This window comes from Malus sylvestris, chromosome 8 (assembly GCF_916048215.2).
Source record: "Malus sylvestris chromosome 8, drMalSylv7.2, whole genome shotgun sequence".
Classification (NCBI taxonomy): Eukaryota; Viridiplantae; Streptophyta; class Magnoliopsida; order Rosales; family Rosaceae; genus Malus; species Malus sylvestris.
Window position 1 is genome coordinate 6,743,676 of NC_062267.1, and position 12,560 is coordinate 6,756,235.

Sequence of the window (12,560 nt, forward strand, 5' to 3'; positions counted from 1 at the left end):
TAATTTACAGGCTTGTGTCCTCGTGCAGTCACTAAGAATTAAAATGGATGATTGGCTATATGTAAGAATCATCCTAGTTGCACTACTTCACGAGTGTAGTTGGTGTGGGAGTCCATTTTTATTCCGAAGCTTTTCGGACGAGTTTGAGTGGATTATTTTTGGAAAATTTTATTTGAACCCATATAACTTTTTTTTTACATCTAACTTAAACTTTAAATGTTAATTGACTTTTTTACCTTAGTGCATAATTACCATAAAGTACAAGATGAATTTAACAATACAACTAAAAGTTATCAATAAACCCAAATAAACAAGCACAAACAAATCAACAAGGGAGATGCCGTAGTGCTGAGATCGTCTTGGAGAGATGCCATAGTGCTGAGGTCAAACAAATCAAATGACATGCAGAAGATGATTTTGTGGCTCGTTCCTTTGTCTCCTCATGGACTTGTACTAGTATATTTCCTATGACATATTGGGCAAAACAACCATGAATCGTTTAAGTTGAAATTGCCGAGGGCTTGGAAATCTTGGAGCACTTAGAGCTTTGAAGAGAATAATTATCTCTTTGATCCAACTGACCATCACAAACATATATCCTCCTACCTTTATTTTCATCCATGCATGCATGTGGTAAATCAAACTCAAAGATATGAAATTTCATCCAACAAAATTCATCCTAAAGATAAAAATCCATCCCTAAAAATAGTCGGTTAAATCTTGTACTTAATTGATAGATAGTCACAACCAGAGAGATGATTTCATCTTAAACCAAAGTGGGAAGAAAAATAATAATAAAGAGACAATAGCATTTAGAATTCAAATTCAAACCATTTGAAACAAACAAAAAAACCCCTAAACTAGTGGGACAAGCTCTTTTGCAATATGATTGCAAGCACGATCATATTGTTTAGATTAAGAAGTGGTCCACTTTTTCGTAGTCCTAACTTGAAATGGACTTCTTTTTACAAATTTTGAGTTTTTATTTCTAAATGAGTGTACGGATAAATCTACAAATTGAATTGGATTTGTGAGGATAGTTGAGGTAGTAAATATGGATTTAAAGAGATATTGATAGTTTAATTAAAGTTAATATGGGTGAAAATAGTAGTAAATATGGGTAGTATAAATAGCTGCGCATCTTATCAGTTCCTTTTATGGTTTATCTCTCTATCCTAGAAATCTTCTTGTCTGTTCATTGCTTGATTCTATAGAATATATGAGATTATGTTTTGGATGAATTCGAATATGGCGTCGTTGGCTAATATATGAAGTCAAATGGCTTAGCCGTACTCTACGTCATTTAATTGTGTTTTTCACATATTTTGTTTAAAAATTCTTCCACATGTAAGGCGAGTAAAATGTGAAATATATCTTACATCGAAGTTTACTCAACTTGACACGAACTAATTATAAAAGATTAAATACTTTCATATCCTAGTGGCTGAGTCATAATTTTCAAATAATGGTGCCATGATTTCGGACAAAAAAATTCATTGGACCATTTCGTTGAGCATCAAGGAGGAACATGTCTATTCTTGCCAACATCTACTAAAGGCGTATGTCAACAATTACTATGATATGTAGAGGCTTGTCAAGAGTGGCTACGTACAAGAAACTATAAAGTAATGTTAAAGATTGCCAAGACTTGTCAACTAAGGCAATTAATCGAGCGTTTGATGTGCTCGCACACAAGATGAGAGAAGTAAGACAGGGATGATAAAAAAATTAGAAGTAGAAGGTGGAGGTTGTAATTTAATTTGCCCTAACTATTTATAGGATCACAATATACGTACAAATGTACATAGGGTTTTGAAGTTGTTGAGGTCATGCACAACCAATGACCCCATGCGACTCCACCACTGTCATATACTACTAATCGATTAATGTACAGTGAAATCTCAACTTTCTATAAAATTATATATTCGAATATCAACATTCTGTTGTCCAGAGCAAACAAATTTCCATGGCCTTTAGCTCATATGGAATAAAACAAAACGACAACTTCTTTCCATGTTGCCAGGGCCAAGAGCAGACAAATTTTCCATTGCCAATATTTATCAAGGTACGTAATTAAATACAAGATGCAGCAATCGACCAAACGTGGTTTATTCTCCTTTTATATGTATTAATCATTAATTAATATTGATTGGAAATGGTAAACAATGGCGCACGTACGAGGGCTAGCAAGAAAGCCTGGTGGCAGCTCAGCTGCTACCATCCGATGAACGTGTTCAACATATATATGTTTCTCTAGATCTTTTTCAGAATCTGAGAGAGTCAGACCAAAGATTATGCTAATTTTAGATGCTTAAATATTCAGATTAAAGATACAAATGTTTATTTTATATGCACATTATAGTTCATGTGATTAATTTCTAATTTTGGCCCGCGTATTTATAAGGTAACCACCACAACCTGTTTATGTGTAATGATCTATACATCTGCTGAGGAATATTGAGAAGGGTTATATAAAACCATGTTGTGTTTAATTAAGAACTAGAAAGGGGTCACTTTGTCGAATACCCCTTTTCTAGTTTCTATTTGTGTTAATGCGGAAGGTTTTTTGGCTCTTTTCAATGCTTGGGAGAAGCATGGATGGATTAGAGGGGTCAAAGTGTGTAAGGGCTCTCCGACCGTAAATCATGTATTATTTGCTGATGATAGTTTCATTTTCCCCAGGGCACGATTTAGGAATGGCAACAAGTGAAACATTTGTTGAAAACATATGAAGATGTATCAGGACAAGCTATTAATTATGCGAAGAGTTGTGTAGCTTTCAGTGGAAACTTGACTAAGTATGATGGACAGTTGTTGGCGGATTGCTTGGGTATGTCGCGGGTAATATTCTATGATCGCTATCTTGGTCCACCGGTTCTTGTGGGAAAATTGAAGAAGGATACGTTCGCATAGGTTAAAGATCGATTGTGGAAAAAATTGAATGGTTGGAAAGGAAGCCTTCTAAGTAGTGCTGGGAAAGAGATATTGATAAAAATCATAGCCCAAGTTGTACCCCTATACACCATGCAAACCTTCTTGCTACCAAAAACGTTTTGCTACCAAAAACGTTTTGCTACCAAAAACTTTTTCCGATGAGTTGAATCAAATGGTAGCACAATTTTGGTGGGGAAAGGAACAAGGGAAGCGACGAATACATTGGATTCGGTGGAAACATTTATGTAAACCAAAGGGAGAGGGTGGTCTTGGCTTTAAGGATATATATGCCTTTAATCTAGCTTTGTTGGCGAAGCAAAGGTGGCGGTTGATACATGAACAATCCTCTCTGGCATCCCAAATTTTTAAAGCCAAGTATTATCCACAAACTGATTTTCTTTCGGCACCGGTGAAGACAAATTCATCTAATGGTTGAAGAAGTATAGTGGAAGCCCTCAAAGTAATTAGGGCTGGAGCTCGGTGGAGAGTGGGGGATGGAGCATCTATTAAAATATGAGGAGATAGTTGGCTACCGAGGAAAAGTTTCTTCAAAGTGCTCAATCCTATACCGGTGGGGATGGATCGGTCAGACACGATGTGTAAGTTGATCTCACAAGAGGAAGGCATTAGTTGGAATCTGGACATTATAAATGAGTTATTTTGGGAAGATGAAGCTCTCTTGATTCAAAGTATTCCCCTTAGTACACGGAAACCACAGGACCGGTTGATTTGGAATGCGAAACCGAATGGGAAATTTACAATGAATAGTGCCTATTATCTTTCAAGATTCATGGGTGAGGTGCATGGTCAAGTAAGTAACGGATCCTCAATTACTGTAGAAATTAATTTTCTATGAAAGGCCTTGTGGAGGGCTCGACTACCTGAGAAAGTGAAGATTTGCGTTTAGAGGATTTGTTGGAATGCTTTACCAACCCACGATAACCTGAGAAAAAAAAAATCACCATGGACGATGTGTGCATGTTTTGTAATGGAGAAAATGAAACTTTAGTGCATTTGATGCGAAATTGTCCAAGAGCAGCGTCAGTGTGGTTGTCTTGTTCGTTGGGGCTATGGAGCCAGACGAACACAACAGAGAATATGATGGATTGGATAGCTAAACTTGCAAGTGAGTTGTCAAGAGATAGTTCTGATTTATTCTTTATTCTTCTTTGGAGTATGTGGAAAGAAAAGAACTCCTTTTTGTGGCAAGAAAAGGCACTCGAACCGATGTAACTAATTTGTCGGGCAATTAGTTGGATGAAAGAATTCCAACACTAGCATGGAAAAAATGAATAACGCAGTTGTAAAGTTTCTCAAAAATGGATGAAGCCGAGAGAAGGATGGTACAAGTGTAACTTTGATGTGGCTTGGGATGAAAATAGAAGTATTGGTGGCGTTGTGGTGGTGATTCGGAACGATAGGGGTGATTTTGTGGCGGCCTTGGCAAAGAGGCATGATGATATTCTTTCCCCTATGCTAGTCAGGACTAAGGGTGGAAAAAATTCCCAAAAATCCTGAACCGAACCAAAAAAAAATCCCGATCCCAAACCGAAATTCCAGAAATTTTCGGGATGCTATCCCGAACCGATCTTGAAATTTCGGTATGGGATTCAGGTTTGGCTTCTCGATATTTCGGGAATCCCATACTGAACCGAAAATATATAATACTAATTATTTTATATATATATATATATATTTGTACATATATATTATATATATGATTCTTTTATAATTGATGCTAGTAGTTTCTAATTCATGCTCCGCAACTTGGAATGCCCTACACCTTGCATATTTTTTATGTTCTGTTTGATATTCATTTGGTTTTTATTATTGCTGCTACAGTGGCTGATGATTTCATAAAGCTTGATTTTTTTGTCTCTCAACAAATTGCAAAAAGGGTTTAATTAATTTGAATTTTGACTCTGATAAAAACAGTCAGGCATGCCAGTTTTAGATTAAATGATAGTGTGAATGAAATGACATTCCTAGTTCATGAATGTGTTCTTGAATTATATATTTGAACAACAATTCATAATTTCATACTTCAATTTGGGATTCCCGATTTGTCCCGAAATCCCGAAAATATTTCGGGATTCCTGAAAATTTGGTTTGGGATTGGTCTTCAAATTCCTGTCCCGAAAAATTTTGGTTTGGGATTTGGGATACTAGTTTCGGTATGGTATCCCATACCAAACCACCGATAGTCAGGATTATAGCAGCTAAGGATGTCGCTTGGTTGGTCAAGGAGAAGCAATTACAAGCTTTGGTTTTTGAAAGGGATTCGTTACTTGTGATGGTAGCTCTTCAACAAGATGGTCAATAGGATCACTCGCCGTTCAGAAATATTCTAAATGATACTCGCTCGATGATTCAGGCATTGCCCCAATGGAAAGTTGGTTTTAGCTGTACGGAGACGAATAAAGCGACGCATAGATTAACATGAATGGGTCTAAGTTGTGATAATTGACATGCCCAACCCTAATATTCTCCAAACATCAGGGTAGGCACGTGCTGGCCGACACCCGAAGGTGACGAATCCATATTAGGATGCATGAGAACTAGAAAGAAATAACTAACATAAATAAAGCTTGTAAATTTAATTATAATGAAATTGCAATTATGGAACATGTTCAGAGTATACAACTAATCCGAGACACTAAAAAGGAATAATATAAAATTGAATGAACAAAAGGATGGGTCTTACATCGAGAGGACCCGAAGATGCCGATGCGGGAGTGCCTTGACGTCGGGATTGTACGCCTCGATTCTAAGTCCTGAGGGGGCGCAAAACATTACATGAGTAGACCAAGTTTATATATAAGTAGTACTAAAACAGTTAATACATACTAACCCCCAAGGTTTATGAAAACTCATATAGCATAATAAGTAATAGGTTTTCCGAAAACTCTAGCATGCCATAAAACTTCATAAAACATATATCATATATAGTGTGATTAGTAGCATCATAAAGGCATATATATTTACATATATAACTTCATTCACCCGAAGGCTCTTCATCTTCCACCCGTAGGCATATATAAATATCTTCCGCCTATAGGCACTACATCTCCTGGCCGAAGTCATATATAAAAGTATCATTCGCCTATAGACAACATCATTCGCCCATAAACAGTATCATTTGCCCATAGGCAGGACCATTCGCCTGTAGGCATGAAGATTTGCCTGTAGGCAGGACCGTATGAATAACCACTAAATAAGCACCTAAAACATGAACATAATATTTCTAATATTTATATCTATCTCAAATAGAGCTCAGTATCTTAAACGTCCTATCTTAAAACCATGTTCATGAGTATGTATATAATCATTAATCATATATACAACAAAGAACGTAAAGTCGATAAAGCATGATAATTCAAAAGCATGAAACCAATTTACTTATAAACGTTTCATAAAACGTAGCCATTAAATCATACTTTTCATGTATGCATCTCTAATAGTAAAATCATGCATTTTGGAAATGGTCCACTCACCTTACATTATTGGGGAAGAGCCGTGCAAACAAGGGTGGACGGGAACGCCACTAACAAACGCACCTAAGCACATAAAGTGTTCAATTAATAAAACTCTATCATAACGATTGAATCTCGGGAAACAGATGTTATAAACGGATTTAGGACGTCGAAAAATATAAAATAGGACATCGGGTACCTCCACACGCCTCCACGGGGCGACGGCCAGGACGGCCATGAGCCGCCGCACGAGCCACCACGTGCTGATTTGGGTCGTCAGAAAGTTGGTCGGAAAAGTTACCTGCATAGTACCTCCGGTAGAGGTATGTATGCTCCACACGCCCACGGGCCAACTTGGTTCTAGGTCAGGCCGGTTCAGTTAGATTAGGCCGAGGGTTTTAGGTCGCAAGGTTGGGCCTGGGCAACTGGGTTTAGGCCGGGTTCTCAATTGGGCTTTGGGCTTGGGTTGTTTCTAGGTTGGGCTAGACAGTTGGGCTTGGTTGCATAGCCCAAGGTTTGGATCCAGTTACACATGTAGGTTTGGGCCAATATATTTGGTCGAGTTCCATAACCCAACGAATTAGGCCTGTCTAGGATGGTGGATCGGGTTTAACCCGTTTTCAGGCCGGGTTGGCAGATTTTGATGGAGAAGAAAGCCGAAGCTTCCCAAGCTCTGGTCAACCTCGATTCTCAACCATAACCTACAATCTACGTACCAAAATGAAGACAAACAAGTGTAGATTAGGATGGTACCTTTGGTTTCCTCAATTGTGGCCCGAAGTGGCCTGAAAATAGCTCGAAAGTCATCGGACTCACCAAAAAACTGGAAAGGAAAAGAACACGTATTAATAGGGTTAAAACCTTCGGTTTTTTTTTTCTTCAGCTCAAGAACAACCTGGGTTCTTAGAAACTCTCACTAGAGACGAAGATACAACCTAAACTCAAAGAACTCACCTCGATTCGTCGGGTTCTGAGTTAAGTCGTCGGAGCAAATGGTGGTTCCGTCGTATATGCCCAATTCTAGAGCTGACAAAGGCGAGAGGGGGAAATGAAGTGATGATATTGCTGTGATGGTGGTGACTGTCTATGTGTGTGTGTGTGTGTTGGTTCTCGGAGATAAAGGTAGAGAGATGAGTTTCACGGAGAGAGAGAGAGAGAGAGAGAAAGAAATAAAGTTGTGAGGGAAGAGGGATATAAAGGATTTGGGCCGGGGGACCAAGGTGTAAAGGTGGGCCCCACATGGCACACCATTTAAGACCTAAAAAGCAACGAATTCAAAATATCTAGCCCAACAAGGGGAAATTACCAAAATGCCCTTTCGTTCCAAAATCTGGAAAATTATTCGGGACGGGTTGTTACAATAATCCTATTCTTTGGTTTGAAGAACCTCCTGATGTAATTGTGGATCTTCTCTTTGAGGATAGTAATTCCTAATTTGTTTGGTACTGGACACTCTTTTTCCTTTCGACCGGGTTAAAATTCCTGGCAAGATTTTATCGAGGCCCACTGTATGCACCTTATCCTCATTGATTGTATGTATTTCTATCGCTAATTAATATCATACATTTTCTATAAAAAAAAATTAAGAACTAGGAATCAGAGGCAAAAAGTATTATTATTCAAATTTAAGAAAAAAGAAAAAAAAAACTGATCTAGGGTTCTCCTTGCGGTTGAATATGTACAATATTAACAACCCATATTACAAGTTGTTATTAACAACCTATATATTATAAATTAATTATAATTAGGGAATGAATGATTTTGCATTCATTCTTTTTTGGGAACTTTCACGAAAAGCACCCGGTACTGTTCACTTTAACGAAAAACCACATTTTTACACTAAAAAGTCAATCATGGTACTATTCACTTTACCCTTTATTTTGTCCTTATCATTAAAACTCAAAGTTTTCAAGCCCTTTTCATTAGTTTTCCTTTCTTTTTTCTCTCTCTTCTTGGAGATAAGTCTGTCAAACTGTATTTTTGTATAGAAAGCCTCCAAATCCAACAAAAAAAGGTTTAAAATAAAATACCATTTCGTATAGAAAGCCTCCAAATCCAACAGTTGTTAGATGAGGGTTATTTTTGTCTGTAACTTGGTACTGAAATGGTTAAGTGCTTAAAAGGAACAGATTTCGGCTGTGCTGTAGAACTAGAGAATTATGTTGAGATCATTTGATCATTCATACGTTGTATCATAAGGATCAATCGTCCATTTGTTATATGCATGTGGATGAGTAAATTAACGATTTTTAAATTAAATGATTTTAAGATGGTGATAAAGAGAATAAATAGTTCTAATTATAATTTTCAGACAGTGACAATTTATTAATCGTAAAGGGGGACAAATAAGTTCTCCTATAGAGGACACAAACATTATCTTTTTAGAAATATTGTCACAGATCTAGCTACTTTTTTCATGTAGCTAAAGCTGAGGGAAGACAAACGTCGCTTGGCATTGATCCACATATATATACATACTTACATGCAAGATCAGAAATATATACCAAGTTTAAATTCCCCTCTCATACATATAGTGGAAGAGAAAAGACACAAATGCCTTGCTCTTTTCATCTTCTCACAGCAAATGATAACCCTAGATTTATTATTTTTTGTAATTGATAACCCTAGATTGATTCTATTTTGAATTAATTAATTACATTATTTTCTTTATTAACCATTATCGTTGACCGTCAATACTAAACAATGTCGCACGAAGCTCAGAAATCCATCTGCCAACTTCCAATGAACTGTACTTTCACATACGTTTTGGATCTTCATCATCAGAATCTGACATCAAAGATTCTATTCTCAAAATTTATGCAAATTAGAACCATTAACGTGAAGATAGTTATTAAATATAATTTTATTGTGTATCCAAGGGGTCGCATGTCCAAACGTTCAGTACATCCGAAATTTTTCATTGTGCCACAAACATGGTTCAGTACACCAATTGTAATAATATAATAGGTTGAAAATTTGATTAAATAACCAACTATATTATAATACTTAGTGTATCGGCTGTATTCTCGGCACATTGAACAATTTTTCCGCCCTATAATGCTGAGGATCAACTGAGTCCATACATGTTCATAAAAATCTGATCAGAGGATTTTCCTCATGATCGAAACTGGAATTTATTTAACTTAAAAACCCCCATTACAAAGTTAGGGAATTAAATTAATTAGTATACATTCATTATGTTCATATATATATATATATATATGTCGATAATAATTAACAACTAGAAACAAATGAAAAGGGTAAAAAAGAGGTAGAACAGCTTCCTGCTGCTGCTGTTGTGTCATAAAAGTGGAGAGAGCTTCTGCAGGTCGAGAGCAATATCCATTCCATTATAAGCAATGGGAGCATACATCCACATATCATCTGAGCTTAAAAGCTGCAATATACAACAACACAATTAATTAATAATCAAAGCCATATGACGAAGAAATTTTACAATTTAGTAAAAGAGTAACGTTCAAAAATAAAATCGGTTACAAAACTTTTAGTAAGAACTATAACCTAAGCAGATCATAAACTGCATGCAAACCATGAATTAGTAGTGTTTTATTGCCTGTTTAGTATCCTCATCTAGTTCTATTTTTAATTAACAGCTCGTCACTTGCTCTGTTTGTGCATGCTTTCGTAGTTAAAACTTAAAAGTGTAACAATATTTGTTAATTATTACCTTGATTTGGAGCTGCAAAAACTTGACATAGTGAACTGCCTCTTCAAGCATTGTGCTAATGTCAACCTTTGTTCCATTAGGGACAAGATGCTGTAGGGTTCTTAGTCTCTCATTGATTCTCTCTCTTCTTTTCTGCAAGATCCAATCAAAACTTGACTCGTTAGAACTTGTATAGGCATGTTTGGTAAACATTTCGTTTTTAACTTTTGAAGATATTGCGTATTACTTACCCTAGCATAGAGGCTCTGGGGATCAGTTGCAGACCCTCTATTGGCTCTGGTCTTCCCATTCAAGTTAAGGGTAGATGAAGCTTTGGGGTCTGAAGTTTCTCCTCCATTGATCTCCAGAGAACCATTATCACCCTCAGAGGTGCAAGAACTTGTGCTCTGCAGCCTCTCTTCTTCATCTTTGAATTTCACATCTGAATTACCCTTTTGCCCCTTCTTTGACCTTACATTATTTTTCTTACTTTTTTCTACCTGCAATGTGTGGAATTCACAGTTAGAAAACTGCTTCACAAATACTAGCCAAGAAACAAGGTTTTCAAAAGTTTGAATTTTTAAATGATGCTTACATCTTTCGATAGACGAGGCTTCTTCTTCGGATTGTTGTCGGATGTGTCATTGCTGGATTTTTCCGGCGCATCATGCACGCTTTTGAGCTGCAATTCCTTTTCAGGAACCGGAACAATAGCCGGCTGGCTATCACTGCCGGAATCCTCTTTGTTGCACTCACTTCCATGCATCACAATGTCAGAAAAAGCCGGGACGAAGGAGGCGAAACTCTTCCCATCACGATTCATATAAACATCCATGGATTCAGAGACATCAATATTACTCACTGGGAAATTGCAAGAATTACTAAAGTAGCAATTTTCCTGGTTCAAAATGGTAGTAAAAATGCCATGATTATGGTCACCATAGTTACAACTTTCTTGAGAAGAAAGATAGTCCACATTAGAATTGGGACTATCTGAAATAGGATGGTGAAAAAAGGTTTCAGCTCCAGGAATATTGGGGTAAAAAGATTCTCGGGTTTCAAATCCCATTCCCTCATTGTGCTGGAAAGGGAATGAATTTCCCTGGGAAAGAAAATGCGGTGCGAACTCAACCTCTTCGGAAGTAAACAACCTGTTCAAAGATTCCCATTCCCCATCAGCAAAAACACCAACAGATTCCATTTCTTTTCGAAGTAGAAAGATCCTTTTCGATCCTTTTTTTTTGGAGAAAAGGAGGATCCCTACAAAATCGATGAAACGAAAGAAGAAAGAAAGAGTACTGGACTTCTGTATATTTGTTTAGCTCAAATGTTTGCACTGAGGACAAGCAAAGGAGTGGAAACACTTATATACTCAACGCAGAGGGGGCCGTCGCAAGAGAATTTGACTTGCAATTGTAAACTGCAATTCTTAATTCCCAATGATTGTTGTTGGGATGGGGGGTTGGTTAGTTCTCTGTAACTGATCGTATCAGGAGTTCACTGTGGGCCCACAACCAGGCAAAGTACAGCTCATGAGAATGCCAAGTTCATGCAATGATGTGATTAAAATAAGAAGATGGTTCAATGGGATTAAACCACATAAGACCATGAGAAAAACTCAAAACTAGCGTCATTAGGAACAAAAAACCAATCCAAAGCGATGATTGAAAGGTCAGTTAGTTAGTGATTTGTTTAATTATTAGGTTAAGGGTTCTCTAAACTAATAATACAAATCATAAAAATTAGGTTTAGGGTTCTTTAGAGAGCAAAAACCCAATATAACCAATTCTTATAACATATTTACAACTTACGCCACAAAACCCTAATTATGTTAATAAATATTATTACTCACCCTAATTATGATTAGCAATTAACCCCATATGGAAATTTTACCTTTTTTGTATCATAAATATTATTAACATAATATATATATATATATATATTAATTTACCTATATTCATAAACAATTATAGGCACATTTTTCGTATGAAAAAAAAAAGAATCCTTTGTACGATCAATTATTTTGCATCAAATAATATTCTTTGATAAAAAAAAGAATCAATTAATATTCTTTTATTTTGTACGTAAATTCTTTTACACAAATTATTACGTACATTAGCCATTTTTTATTTTTTATTATATATGCGTGTTAAAAATAATTTATATATTTATATGTAAAATATAAGTAAATTATTTTTTATAAGAATTAAACAATAGGTAAATTATAAGTACATTATTTATTTATAAGAATTAAACAATATTGTAGGAATATTATGTTTCTAAAAAAAAAGGAAAATTGAAATTCATAAACAAAAAGTAGTAGATATATTATTTTTTCAATCAAATTACATTCCTTTATTTTGTACGTGATTTTTTTAATGCAGTATTACATTCCTTTATTTAGTAGGAATTATATATTGTAGGTACATTATGTTTGTACAAAAGAAAAACAATAGGTAAATTAAAATTCACAAACAAAAAGTAGT

At 36.0% G+C, this 12,560-nt stretch overlaps 1 protein-coding gene across 1 annotated transcript; it reads right to left on the reverse strand.

Moving 5' to 3' along the window:
* Nucleotides 1-9,428: 9,428 nt before the first annotated feature.
* On the reverse strand, nucleotides 9,429-11,389 carry LOC126633161 (transcription factor RSL2-like). The gene is made up of 4 exons (XM_050303714.1): nucleotides 10,670-11,389; nucleotides 10,326-10,574; nucleotides 10,096-10,227; nucleotides 9,429-9,804 (listed from the first exon to the last, which is right to left on the reverse strand). The coding sequence occupies exons 1-4, from the start codon at nucleotides 11,273-11,275 to the stop codon at nucleotides 9,709-9,711; spliced, it is 1,083 nt and encodes a 360-aa protein (XP_050159671.1). The 5' UTR covers nucleotides 11,276-11,389; the 3' UTR covers nucleotides 9,429-9,708.
* Between the last annotated feature and the right edge of the window lie 1,171 nt (nucleotides 11,390-12,560).

What these genes read in the sequence shown, in the direction of transcription:
- LOC126633161 (XM_050303714.1), bottom strand. Translation starts at nt 11,275, where the DNA reads ATGGAATCTGTTGGTGTTTTTGCTGATGGGGAATGGGAATCTTTGAAC. An exon ending in AGCCTCGTCTATCGAAAGAT is followed by an intron (nt 10,575 to 10,669) that starts GTAAGCATCATT and finishes CACACATTGCAG; the next exon opens with GTAGAAAAAAGTAAGAAAAA. An exon ending in TTTTGCAGCTCCAAATCAAG is followed by an intron (nt 9,805 to 10,095) that starts GTAATAATTAAC and finishes TGTATATTGCAG; the next exon opens with CTTTTAAGCTCAGATGATAT.